The sequence below is a fragment of the Pelodiscus sinensis genome, chromosome 2 (assembly GCF_049634645.1).
Source record: "Pelodiscus sinensis isolate JC-2024 chromosome 2, ASM4963464v1, whole genome shotgun sequence".
Classification (NCBI taxonomy): domain Eukaryota; kingdom Metazoa; phylum Chordata; order Testudines; family Trionychidae; genus Pelodiscus; species Pelodiscus sinensis.
In genome coordinates this window covers 92253692-92268261 of record NC_134712.1, presented here as the reverse complement: position 1 = coordinate 92268261, position 14570 = coordinate 92253692, and the positions used below count along the sequence as shown (strand labels likewise).

General features: G+C 40.9%; 1 protein-coding gene across 5 annotated transcripts in view; it reads right to left on the bottom strand.

Moving 5' to 3' along the window:
* CCDC102B (coiled-coil domain containing 102B) overlaps positions 1-14570 on the bottom strand; it is a 333694-nt gene that overhangs the window by 126625 nt on the left and 192499 nt on the right. For 4 of the 5 annotated variants that reach the window (XM_006121423.4, XM_075921039.1, XM_075921037.1 and 1 more), the window contains one exon: positions 13037-13207. In XM_006121423.4, the coding sequence (XP_006121485.2) occupies positions 13037-13207 (171 nt within the window). Of the gene's footprint in view, positions 1-2230; positions 3532-13036; positions 13208-14570 lie in introns of those variants that run through there. The other variant, XM_075921040.1, reaches the window with a different exon arrangement.

Genomic DNA, 14570 nt, shown 5'->3' with positions numbered 1-14570 from the left:
CTAGGAGATAGGCAATCTCCATTCATTTATTTATTTAAGCAACACTGAATTGTGAAAAGAACATAAACAGCTCTAAAGAGTGCCAGAATCTAAAACACCCAGGACTGTAGTTTTGTCCAAGAGAAGACTTTGAGCTCAATTTCAATTTAAGATATACAGAGAAAGTCACACAACAACTCAACCCTTAAAAATGACAATTGAGAATATATCTTTTCACAGAAACAGGTAATCTCATTAGCTGAAGTTTCTGGTACTGAGACAACAGCTTTGTTACTAGGGTCAGCATAGCTTAATGAAATAAACAAAGAACTGAGAAAGCTGTGTAAACTCTGAGTTCAAAAAGTTTATTGAATTTTTGTACAAGAAGCATTTCTCATAGATTTGAAGGCCTAAAAAATCCATGAAAAACTCCATTTTCTCATGGCTAGATCTCATTGCTAGCCCATGGACTGTTTGTGCAGGCTCAATGCTTCTCTGATAGTGTAAATAGGTCTCAGGAAAGCTAAATTTCCCCTTTTAAACCTGAGATATAATTTATAATGATGAAGTATTCCCAAGTACTAAAATTATTATTATTATGCCAAATTGAGGCAGCCATGGCTGGGGGATGGCAGAGAGAACAGAAAAAAAAAACCCAGTGACTTTTTCCTTTGGAAAAAAAGCCATGAACATGTAATTAAAGTATGAGTCATAATGCATATCAAAAGGGGGTCAAATTAAGGATGTTTTAAGCCATGGTTGGTTGGATCTAGTCTATCAATATATTTACCTGTGCCTCTACAGGTAAAGGCAATCACAGCTCTTGTTGGCTGCAGATCGCCATTCCCAGCCAGTGGTATCCCAGTCTGCTCCGCTTCACACCACTCCCATTGGCCGGGAACGGTGATCTAAGGCCAATGGGAGCTGCAATCGCTGATACCCATGGAGGTGCAGGTAAATACAGAGGAGGCAGCCTACCAAAGGCTAACCCTTGCAAACCACCACTGTTTTATTGCCCACTCCTGCTCTAGCATTTCATAATGTTTGGGATCTTGACTTAGCAAACTAAAAAATATTTTTCCAGACCTGGAGTGTGTGCAATTTCTGAAGTACTTTTTAAAAAGCTGAAAAAACCATTGATTTCCATGTGGGTTATCAGCACAGCTGGAACATTTAGATTTTCAGAACAGACCTCTGTCACTTGAGCTAACTGAATAACAGGTAGCAGGAATAGGTTGCCATCCTCTCTGTGGATGAGGCACTAAAATGGAAAGTGACAACCCCACTCACCTTTGGCTCCCTATCAAAGATCACTCACCTAACCAGTTCTAGCGTCCAGTCCTCCAGGCTCCTCACTAGAGACTGTATCTTCTTTCTCAGTCAGTCTCCATCTCATCCTCCAGGCTCCCCAGCTAAGTCCCATTCATTCCCACACTTCGGTTTCCAGAGTCCAGTCTCAATTCTTGAGCTCCTCATTTCAGTTTCCTTGCATGCACTTTGCTCTAGCAGTCACTGTTATCTCCACCCCATTCCTTATTTAATCCATGTCATTGTATTTCCCACTTCTAGAGTTTTCTTTCTTTCTTTCCTTTCACCTCTGCCTTCATCTCCTTGTCTGGCTAATTCCAGTTCTGCCTCCTATCTACTTCCTTTGCCTTCCCACCCCTATCCATACTTCCTATTCTTGCATTTCCATGCAAGCAAGTCAGGCACATTTCATCTTCTTGATGCCAATACACCAGCAGAGGGGAACAGTGACAGCATCTAGAAGACAGAGTCTCCCTTCCTCCTCTTAAGTCCTGTGCTCAGCACTATAGTGATACAGAGAAACCAGCAGCAGCAAACACAAAGAAATCCCTGCTGAAGCTCTGCAATCTAAGGCTGTGTCTAAACTACATGGCTCCATTGATGGAGCCATGTAGATTAGGCTGATCGGCAAAGGAATGAAGCCACGATTTAAAGAATCGCGGCTTCATTTAAATTTAAATGGCTGCCGTGCTGAGCCGACAAACAGCTGATCAGCTGTTTGTCGGCTCAGCGCGCTAGTCTGGGCACTCCTGCGCCGACCTGAAAGCCCTTTATCGACCTCCCCGTTATGCCTCATACGATGAGGTTTACCGGGGAGGTGGATAAAGGGCTTTCATGTCAGCAGGAGAGCATCCAGACTGCCCCGATCTGCCGACAAACAGCTGATCGGCAGAGCGGGGCAGCCATTTAAATTTAAATGAAGCCGCGATTATTTAAATCGCGGCTTCATTTCCCTTTGCCGAACAAACAAATCTACATGGCTCCGTCCGCGGAGCCATGTAGTCTAGACATACCCTTAGATAGGATCATGCTTAGTACTTGAGAGAATTTATTTGAGGAGTTACCAGGGTACATGTGAACTGATATTTTTTGGATGCATTTAACTTTTTGTGCATTTTTCCTAAGAAAAGCAAAGGCCCTTCCTTGAAATTAAAGCAATTCCTGGGTGTCAAGCCCTAGCTTCAAAACAGAGGTTCTAGAAGAAGTGGGTTGTGCCTCCTGAGACCCTATAAATGGAGGGAGGAATAGCTCAGTGGTTTGAGTATTGGCCTGCTGAAACCAGCGTTGTGAATTCAATCCTTGAGAGGACTATTCAGGGATCTGGGGCAAATCTGTCAGGGATGGTACTTGGTCCTGCTGTGAGGGTAGGGGGAGTGGGTTTGATGACTTTTCAAGGTCCCATCCAGTGCTATGAGATGTGTATATCTCCAAATTGTGGTTTTGTTTACATTTTTTGTTAGTCTCTAAGGTGCTGCAGGACTGTTCATTGTTTTTTAAGTTTTTTTCAGTATAGACTAACATGGCTAACCTTTGAAACTCAATGAAGTAGTGAGACTTTTTTGTTTTGTTTAACATGGGCAAACATCATATCCTTCCCCTATCTCTTGCTCAGCTTTTCCAGGTATTCTTTCCCTAGTGGATGTTGCTGCATTGTTTTGTTGGCTTTTTTGTTTTGTATGTTTTCTTTAGCTGTTATGACAAATGTCGGGTCGATATCACTGTTTAAAGGAAGTATGAATTGCAAGCGTGCTTAACGAAAGTATTGTTATCCCCTTAGTGCAGTAGGCCCCCAGAGCTCCTATTCTATGTACTATAATAGTTGGAATGCACTCTGTTGTGTTAGCAGTTTCTGCTTTGCTGCACATCATGCAATTCCAACAGAAATCACTAATTACTGATGCCACTGCAGTGGTAGTAAGTATTTTTTAATTTAATTCTATGCTGGTCACATATCAGCACACTAGCATAACAGTGATTTGGCCTTCACCGGAGCTAACATGGTTGAGTTAACAAATGGCAATTAAACATTCACTCCAATTAAAATGACTTGTTTTTTTTTTGTATGTTAAATTCTTCACATATTACCCACTGTCATTTTGATTTATTGATCTCTGCCAAATCATAAGGGGGGAAAGGTTTATCTATCATCATGCTTATCAATCCTGTTGTCAGACTGAAGATATCTTTTAAGACTCTGGAGAAGGCCATAATTAAGTGTTCCTGTTGTCTTTAACATTTTCTGTACTGAAAAGACAAAGGAAAGAGCAGTAAGTGAACTAAATCAAACCAATAAGAGCAAAATGAAGACACATGTATCCTCCTTCCAGGCTCCTAGGGAGGCTGGGAAAACAACCAACCATGGAAACTCAAGCCAAGAGAAATTATTAGTTTGTTCACAACAGTCCTTTCAGAGTTTCCCAGTATCTTTTTTTTATATCAGAACAGCTTAAAAACAAAACTATCTTGGGTGGTAAAAAAAAATCATGAAATGCCTAGTTCTCATAATAAAATTCAAGAACATTTCTTAGTAGTTTTCTCTTGAGTTGTGTCACATGTGTGTGGCTTTCAAAAAGAAAAATCTCATAGGGAATGAGGGTTTACAGCAGGAACTGGGGTTCCCAATTCTCTGCTTCAAGTCATAAGAAAAATAGAAAGCAACAGCAGATTTAAAAAAGAAGTGGGGCAAGAAGTGAGTTCTGAGTCTGCCCATAAGGCTAGTTACCTATGGAAGGGACTCTGGTCTCCATGCATGCCTTGAAAATTTATTTTCACTAGTGACAAGCCACTAACCAAGGTCTACTGGGATATGCAATGTCTGAAAATAACAAAAAGAGAGGATCCCTTGAGTCAGATGTGCATCCCAATTTTGAAATGCTTTATCAGAACCAATCCTATTTAGATTCACTAATCATCATGCTAAAAGGAAAGTTATCAGGCTATAGGACTGCAAAACAAAACTAGTTCATGCCTGTTGGCAAAACTATGATATTGTATATTCTTAAAGAGGAAAGGACCATAAATATTGTAAAAACAACTGAAAGTAGTTTTGAAATGTTGCATCTTGATTTTTTCAATTATTTACATTAATTCAAATTTCAAAATGAAAAGTTGTTTCAAAACTGAAAACTATATTTTTTTATGTCCTCATCCCCCGAGTATTTCAGTATGTCTTATATATTAATAAAATTAGTCTCACAACTCTCCTAAATCAAATTATGTGTTTTTGGGTTTTGCCAAAAATTCAAGATTTTTCATGGAAATCGCTTCATTTTCCAATGAGTTTTAGTTTACATAATCTACAAGGATTGTTTTGCATACAGGAATTATCAATAAATACAAGGTATTATTTCTTACATATTGTTCAATGCACATGCAACAGTACCTTAAATATATTTTTAAGCAGGAACAAATATTTGTTCAAGCTCATTCTACCAATAATAGTAATCTCTCTTTACCTCAGACAAAAAATATCTTTAAGGGTGTGTCTACATAGTACCCTAAACTCAAAATAAGATATGCAAATTGTGTATCTTATTTCATTTGTATTTCAAAATAGCTTATTTTGAAATGTGGCTCATCTATACAGCACCAAATTTCAAGATAACGTGCTATTTTGACACATCCCTTAGTCCTCGTGGAATGAGGGTTACAGGGATGCCAAAATAGCATACCTGTAATTTCAAAAAATATTTCAAAATAATGGGTGTATTTAAAAAATGCAGGGTAGCTATTTCGGGATACACCTAGACTTACCATAAGAGGTTAGTTTATGTGTATTGAACCTTCTGATAAAAATTCCTTTTATCTCAAACAAACCTGGTAGATAATGTATACAGGAAGTCCTCAACTTATGAAAGGGGCGTGTTCCAAATGTTCATTTGTAAGTTAGTTGTTTGGAACTTGGAACACATTTTCCCATAGAAATAATATTATAAATGGTAGTTAGCGTCTCAAGCTAGCCCACAAAAGCCTATTTAACCCACAGTATAGCTGAAATACCATCTATTTGCAAGGAAAAAGGGTTGAAATAGATTTTTATTTAACCTTAAATGTTTGTGCTTGAGGAAAGGCAAGCTTAATTAGGGGAGGATTAGGAGGTAGGTGGAGATTCAGAAGGGGTCTTCTGGGCATCCCCTGGCTGCACAATCTCCTGCATCCAGCCCCATCCCCAGCCAGCCCTCCTACACCCAGACCCCACTCAATAGGGGGCAATGAACAGCCAAGCATGGGGACTGTGGAGAAGCAAAAGAGGGCAGTCATACATCTGGCAGCTGGAAAGAAGCAGCGTTTCCCCTTCAAAGCGCCACTTCTCTCCAGCCACTGACTGCACAACCATCCCCTGCTCTTCTGTAGTTCATGAGCCAGCATTTGTGCTTCTCATCACCACCTGTGCCTCTTGTAGGTATGGATGGATGGATGGATGAATGAATGTTTATAACTCAGGGAGTGCCTATACTAGAACTGTTTGAAACTGCTGCCAGATTTACTCATCATATTCTGTAACCCTTATCTACTTTTCTTTGTTATAAAAGAATATTTTAAATTGTTAACAACAAAATCCACAAGAACTGAAAAAGTATATATCAGAATGTCACAACCATCAGAATTCCTAGTAATTGTATTAAGAGAAACAAAGTAATATTACTTATTTGTATTATGGCATTGAACACCAGCTTCAGGCCAGTATCCATTGTTCTAGGTCATTGGCATGCGCACAGGGTGTGCCAGTGGCTGGCTAGCCCGAGCCATTTTTGCGATCTGGGCCCCACACAGCCCGGCAGCACGGCGCGGCAGCCCTGAGGTGCCCGGGAACACCCCTGCCCAGCACGGCAGCACTGCACAGCACCCCTGAGGCGTTTGGGGGTGCCCCCGCCCGGCACGGCAGCACGGCACGGCTCGGCATAGCAACCGGGAACGCCCCGGCCCAGCCCGGCAGCACGGCGCAGTGCCTTTGAGGTGTCTGGGAGCACCCGGCCTGGCAGCACTGCAAGGCGCCCCTGAAGCACCCGGGAGCACCCCTGCCCGGCCCGGCAGCAAGGCATGGCACCCTTGAGGCACCCGGAAGCACCCCAGCCCAGCCCGACAGCACGGAGTGGTGCCCCTGAGGCGCCCCGGGCTAAGGCCCGGCCAGCCCGTAGCTTGGGCCGGCTCCAACTCCAGCCCTGCAAATAGGAAGGCAGAAGCCGAAGGTAAGGTAAGGTAAGGTAAGGTAAGGTAAGGTAAGGTAAGGTAAGGTAAGGGAGCGGACGGGAGGGGAAGGGGGAAAGAAGAAGGGGTGGGAGAGGAAGGGGCTTGTGCTGAGAGGATGAGGCAGGTCAGGAGAAGAAAGGGGAAGACACCAAGGGGCAGGGTGCAGGAGAGACAAAAGCCAGGGGGGCCAAGTGCAGACAATGAGGGAAAGGGCAGGAGGGGAGATGTCAGTGGGAGGGGGGACAGGGTGATGCTGGGAGAGGAGAGGGTAAAGGCATTAGGGGTTAGCGGGGAAAGGGAGAGGTGCTTGGAGAAGGCTTGAAAGAAGGGGTGGACACGAGGAAGGCAGGGATGGAGCAAGGCATGTGTGAAGGCACGGGCATGAGGGGAATGGGGGCAGAGGGTGGTGAGGGGGTGGGCACCAGGGAAAAAGGGGGCAGGGGCAGTGAGGGAAGGGGGAAGCACCATCAGGGTGCAGGGCTAAGGGAAGATGCAGGTGCCTAGGGATTCTGAGGGTGAAGCAGAAGGGCAGACACCTGCAGGGGAGGGACAAGTACCAGAGGAGAAAGGCAGGGCAGGTGTGTAGAGGGAGGTATTAAGAGAGGGGATGAGGAGGGGTAGCTCACATGATCAGAGTGGGGCTACTGGAGGAGTGGGCACAGGGGGGAGAGAAGGGCTGGTGGAGGGGGGCAGGTCTCAGGAGGGCTGAGGGAAGTGAGACAGGCAGAAGTCAGGACAGCAGAGGAGGATTAGGGGTTGGGGGGCAGCAGGAACAGGGGAGCTGATGGAGCAAGGGGAGGAGACATGGCAGCAGAGGGAAAAGGTAAAGGTTTATGAGCTATTTATTAATAACTTGGGTGCCACAGTGGCACATCCAAACAAGCATAAACTCAGTACTGGTGCACAACACACAATTCATTCTGCTCATGGGAGGAAACTGAGGGAACACTTCCCCCAGCCTCTCTGCCCCCAAGTTCATGTCACACAGATTGGGTTAATGCAATTGCAGGATAGTTGCATGAGGGGGGTTTGGTGAGGGCCAAATTAATCCCTGTTGGTAGGAGGATGGTGGGAAAAGTCCTTAGAGGGGGAGGTCACATGATACCTTTTACTTCTGATTATGTGCCATCTTGCCCCCCAGTGTGTTACCTCCAGAGGTGTGGCCAATGGGAGTCAGGGGGCATGGTTAACAAGGGTCATGGGTGTGGCTAACAGGGGTCAAAGTACATTTTAAAAAAATTCTTTGGGTGCACACCCTAATGAAATGTGCTGCGCATGCCTATGTTCTAGGTCAGGAGTGGGCACTAAGCAGCCCACAGGCCAGACACATATCATCAGGGTTAGTCTCTGGTGGGCTGCTGGGTGCCTTATTTACCTGAGCATCCACAGGTATGGCCATCTGAAGCTCTCATTGGCTGTGTATTGCTGTTTCCAGCCTATGCGAGCTGCGGGAAGTGGTGCGGACTGGGACACAACTTCCTGCAGCTCCCATTGGGCAGGAATGGTGATCCGTTGCCAAAGGAGCTGCAAGCAGCTATACCTGTGGATGTGCAGATAAATAAAGTGTCTGCTGGCCTGCCAGATGCCAACCGTGTCCAACTGCCTCCGGCCCACAGATGCATCTAGATGCTTATTGCCCACCTATGTTCTAGATGCTAAATTCAGACAGAATTTCACATAGTGACGTTAAATAATGTTTGTCTACAACCACACAAGCTTGTATTTGTTTTTCTACTGAAGATCTCCAACAAAACTATAGAAACAAAATACCTCTTATTTCAGGCAAACCAGTAGATTTTATAATCAGCTCTGTATACACATTATCTTTTTCTTTTCCTATTGGTTTAAGAAAACATCCTAAGTATTACATAACGAGAAAAATAATGAGTAAATTTGGCAGTAACTCAGGTTGCTGCGTTAATATGAATCAAATGTTTGGAGCCTTAAATGTAATATCTAGTATGTTTTCAGATATGCTTTCAAAATCTGTTACAATAGGCTTCAGCTATAAATGAACTAAGTGCATCAGCAAAAAATAATGTAAATCATAAAATATAAAAAAAAACCTAGCAGTCAGAAAGAATAAGAATTTTCCATTTTTATGTGGGCTTAAGAACAGAAATAATCAGGTTGAACATTTCACCCTGAATAAAATGATAATTTCCTTCCAATGGAGCACAGAAAACACCACATTATTTTTGAGGTTGGTTGAAGACATTCTGCCTATTGTGTCACAAATACAGTTCTTTCAAATGCTGAATGCAACAGTGTATTAAACTAAATCTTAGTGTTAGGAATAAAAGGAGAAACCTAAATGCTAATATAATCTTCCTCAGACAGCGCTTAAATAAGAAGAAAATCTTCATGCTTTTGCTAAATCTTAGTTAAGCTACTGCATTAGAAGAGAAAATACAAGTGACTGGAAACCTGATAACTTCTCTAAAATACAGCAAATACCATTATTTTCTTCTTATACAAGAAGACACTTCATAGTTGTAAAAATATTACATTTACATTTATCACACTATCAGTAGTTCATGAAGAATAGCTCTCAAGACATTAAGGCTACGTCTACACTGCAGGCTTCTTGTGCAAGAGCTGTTTTACGGAAGAGTTCTTGTGCAAAAAATCTTCCACAAGAGCGTGTCCACACTGTTATGTGCTTTTGCGCAAGAGCATCCATGGCAGTGTGGACGCTCTCTTGTGCAAGAAAGCTCTGATGGATATTTTAACCATGGGGACTTCTTGCGCAAGAAATTCATGTTGCCTGTCTACACTGCCCACTTGTGGAAGAGCTCTTGCGCAAGAGGGCTTATTCCTCATGGGGAGAGGACTAACTATTCCTGAAGAAGCCCTGTCTTCCGACGCTATACTGTAAATTTACTTGCACAAGAACATGTGTGCAGTGTAGACAGCCAGCAAGTTTTTGTGCAAGAACAGCTGTTCTTGCGCAAGAAGCGTGCAATGTAGACACAGCCTAAGGGTATGTCTGCACTATGTAGAAGATCGACGTTGGGGTTTGCTCTAGTAAAGACCCACTAAATCAAACTCAGAGGGTATCCCCATTGGTGCCAGTACTCTTGCTCCGTATGAGGATTAAGAGAAGCCGAGAGGAGTGTTTGCTCCCATCACCCTCCCACTGTGTGGACGGCACGGAAATGTGATTTAAGATACATCGACTCCAGCTACATAATTAACATAGCTGAAGTGTGTATCTTTAATATGACTTTCTGCTGTTGTGTAGACCCTGGAGAAAACTAACTGTAGCTCCTAATTATAAAGTATAAGTACTATGTGTGTTGTAATGGTGATCTGGGTGATGGACTGACACAAAGGGAGTAGAAATATCCCATTCCTTCAAAGAACAGGTTTAAGATTTGTGGTTGCAGTGCAAGTATCCCCTCAGGCAGCATTAACCTGTATGCTTTGAGAGGCCATTTTTAAAGTAAAAAGTGAAGTAGTTTTGTTTTCCTTATTAATTATTCTGTTGTGACTTCTAATAGGAGCACTAATTAGTTTTAATTAGGAGTATGTGATTGTTATACCCTAATAGGAACGGGGCTCAAAATTAATTTCAAATAATCAGCTGACTGCTCTGTGATGTCTAAGTTGGCAGTGATGTCTAAGTTTCTAGTTTCTAGTATTGACTGAGCTCATGAGTGAAAGTTTTCATGTGTCATTACCATATTTCTGAATATACAGTCCCTAACAGGATTTTCTGTGTATCAAAATATTTTCTTGGACTCTGGTTTACCAGCTTTGTTTTTCCTTTTGCCCCCCTCTCCCAATATGTCTATGATGGGCTCCAGAATGGCTACAAAAAACAAAAGCAAAGTAGTAAACTAAGAGTCCAATTCTGCATGTCTTAAAACATATACACACAAACACACACACACACACAACTTCCAAATATTGAATACAAATTTGCCTAATCATCATCCTGATTCATTTATTTTTGTTCCATACTTCCCCAGCCCTTCATCTGTCTCTTGTATTTCAAACTGATAGCTCTCCAGGATAGACACCGTGCCTTTTTCCCTGTTTGACCGGCACATAGAACACTATGGGTACTACCAGAAATACACACAGTTAAGATATAGAAAGCGGTTTTGTGAATAGATCTTATTTTTACAATTTTCAGCTTTTACATTTTCCATTTTAAATACAAAACTACTGAGGAGGAACTGAATGATCAAGCAGACGTCACAGCATGACAGGGATTGTGCTATCAGGCAACATTTTACAAAGGCTTCAAAATTTAATCCTATAGCTAAATTAGTCAGGTTCATTTACAAATGTAACATGTAAATCTCAGAGGATTGTATTTAATAGGCCCCTGTGTGTTTTCATAACTTTCTGGATCCTTATCAGACCCTGTGAGAATTTTACTCATTCTTTGCTATAGTACCAAAGTTACCACATTTTAGCTGTGATGCAAAACAGCTGAAATCTATCTAAGAGAAAATAACCCGTTCTGTATTGAATTAGACAAAAATGATGCTATCCTTTTGGACCTGAGCAGTTAACCAAATGTGGGATATTGATGGTTGTATCAGTTAAGAGAAGAAACTGATGATAGAGTGAGATATTTTCTTAGATGCAATCTTGATAATTTACAAGGAATTTCAAAGTTTTGTTTCCCTGAGAAACCAAATAGTTGCACATCATTTCTTTGCTCACAGCCTAAGCCTCTTTTTCTCAGTGCTGGCCCTAGAGCCCTCCTCCCTATGCTTTTCTTGGGGTTGAATATTGTGCTCATTTTGAGGATGAAGACTGTTACATCAGTAACTTCTTTCCATTCCTCCAAAATTAAAGGTAGCAGTGAGACCCACAACAATAAGATTTAATCTAACCCACTAGATAAAAAACTGCTTATTTTAAAAAATAAATTTTAATTATTCAAACATGTTCCCAAATACTCTGAGATTATAAATAAAACTTAAAATATTCAATTTCACTCTAGTTCTAAGTTTCTGCCCAAATAAAAAAAACTAGCACAAATTTCTGAAGAATTGGTAATGTTTGCTTAGGAACGGAGAAGCACTTTATTATGTTGTAAAGAGGGATACAGTAAGTCAGGACTGAGGTACACACACAAAGTTGTGTATTGGGGAATCTTATATATACTTGCCTGGCACTTGCTATGCCAAAGGTATTATTACCTCATTTTCAACTACCATCAAATTATTTTTTCTAGGTGTCTCAAGCTAAGCATCTAAACATTAGTTCACCCCAAATCACCAGTCAGTTCTGAAAATCCAGGCCCTCTCTCTCTTTTTATAGCAAGATTATCTAGAAAGGCTGCTACATGGAAGAAATAGGAAACTCTACTACTTAATGTTCGGAAGTGGCCTTCAGGAAGTACCACTATAACACATGGGTGCAAAAAGAGGATTTCCTTTCCTGCTTCCTAAGGTAGATGAAGTTTCATTTTGCCACATCATAGAAGACACTGCAGAAGGGATAATGAGCACATCTACTTGGTGGGAAAAAAAACACAACAGGAAGTCTTGAAGTCAGCTAACTGAAGCTCACAGGTCTCAGGCTGCAGATCTAAAAATTGCAATGTAAACATTCAGGCTTAGACTGGAGCATAGACTCTCCACACTTGCAGAGTCTTAGCGCCCAGGGTCAAGCCTGAACACCATTACTGCAATTGTATAGCCTGCAGCTCAAGCCCCATGAGGCCCAGTCAGATGACCCAGGCTAGCTGCTTTTATTTCAGCATCAATGTACCCAATGTGAGCAGGGAAATGATGTCATTTCAGCAGTACGAGATACCTCTGTCACATAAACCAATTATAATCGTCACTTCTCAGGTAAGGGATCCTCTTTCTCAGGCTGGCGGGAAAATTATTTTCAGAATAAAAATGTTGTTAAACTTTTTTTTTCAATTGAAAGGTAATCAGGACATGGAGAAAAGCACATGTGGTGGTTGTTGGGGTTTTTTTTTGGTTTGTTTATTTTTTGGGGGGGTGCTGGTGTCTAATTAACAGCTCCTCAAATTGTAATTTTACAGTTTACATACAATTATCCATCAGCAATGGTCTTAAATGTAAAATAATCTAAGATGTCTAAGGGTAATGAATAATGAAAAGGATTAAGCTGGTGTTTGTATCCAGAAGGTGGTGGTGGGCAAGAGCAGCATAATTTTGTGCTGTTGTGATTTAGAATTATTTGGATTCATAGGAATATTGAAAAATTAGTTGGTTAATGATGTCTTCTTATATTTATATATTATATAAACATACACGCACACACACCTGTGTGTGTTTTGTCCAAATTGTCCTATTACTGCCTATGCATATTCAGTAGAAACATAATTGGGGGGGGGAGCTATTAGTATTATAGAGACATATGAAGTCTTAAGAAATAATCTTATGGTAGTAAGGTAATGGACAAAAAGAGATCAAATTCCATGTCTAATGTCAAAGATTGCAGTCCTAGGACCATAATAAACACATAACACTATAATATATAAATGCATTAGCAGTATTACCCTTGAATATGTGAGTAAACTGTGATGACAGATTCTTTAACAAATTGAAAGTTTAAATACCTTATCCTCTGCCTGGTTTAGTTCTCTTTTTAGGTCTTCCACCCGAATTCTCAGCTTCTTAACCTCAGCCTCATGTTGTTCCATTCTCTTGTTTGCATGCATCAATTCCGCCACTTTATCATGATGCTGCTTGTTTAGCTTGTGGTGAGCATGCTGTAGATCAATGAGTGCCTTTTAAAGAAAGACAATACTATTCAGACACTAAAACACATCTGGAGACTGAAACAGCTTAAAAATCTTCTTAAAAGGAAGCTTCCTGTATGTTTATTCCAACAAGAACCATTTTACATTTTTAGGTGAACTTAAAAGCAGAGGGACCTATTCACTTCACATTACAAAAAAATATAGGTAGGGCAGATCCTCAGATGGTGTAAATTGCCTTTATATCACCACTGACATCAGTGGAGCTATAAAAATGTACATAAGCTGAGAATCTGGCCCTGGGTCTTTTATCACAGCATTGTGACTGTAATGTCCCACCACTGAGGAATAAAATAGTCCCTTCAGTACAGAACTGTGAGAAATGTCAAGGCTATCTGTGACTGTCTGAGGACAATTGCTGTGGAAAATTACATGACATTTTATCAAAAGACAGAGGTTGTTACAGTTAAACTGGTGAAGCTTCCAAACTATTTATCAAGGCCCTTGCAGTTCCCATTTCAAGGCAGATGAAACAAATATTAAAATAAAGTTCTTCTGTTTCAGGAACAAATTAAAAAGTAAAATACCAAATCTGTTCATATCTGTTTTCTCTTGATCCCTATTAAATCAAATACATACTTTCATAATTTGTTAACCTCTGTCTTCTGTACTAAGATTACAATTACAGGTCAGAAATCTTAAGTGTGTGAAAATCAAAGCAGGAGCAGGTGGATGCAACTAAAAATAGTTTAGTCAAAACGAAGTGTTTTACATTTGACAGCAGCACTGTGTATAAGAACTACCTTTCATGCAATAAGAAACTTGATTATAAACAAATTATTTTTATTATTCCTTATTTTGTATTGTGCTAGTGCCCAGCTCTGTTATGTTAGGCATAATACAAACACAAGAGAAAAGGAGATTCTAACCTGAACACCTTATAATTTAAGTAGAAGTATTTTGCAGCTTGAATACATCTGAAAGAATTTGAATTGTCATCTGAAATTTGGGACCACTAGTTGGCATTTATTTGAGCGTCCTCTGTATTGAACATTTAGGACTTTGTTTTTTTATATTTAGTTCATTTTGGGGGCTAATCAGGGCTTTTTGAGGTTTCTTTTAACATGAAAAGTAATGAGGAAATGTATATATTGGAATAAGTAATCTTTTTGTAATGTTCCCTAGTGTGCTTCAATGTCCCAAACAGTGCTATGTTAAAGTGCACTAGGTGACCTTTGGTGCACACTAACAGGGTCTATATGGAACATTTACTGTGCAACGTATCAGCATACTCCCACGGTTTGCAGTATTGATCCCTATAGACAAGCCCTTATATGCAAGTAAGCATTTTCAGTATTTTTCTGGTATTTGATAGATAAACACCAGTACATTA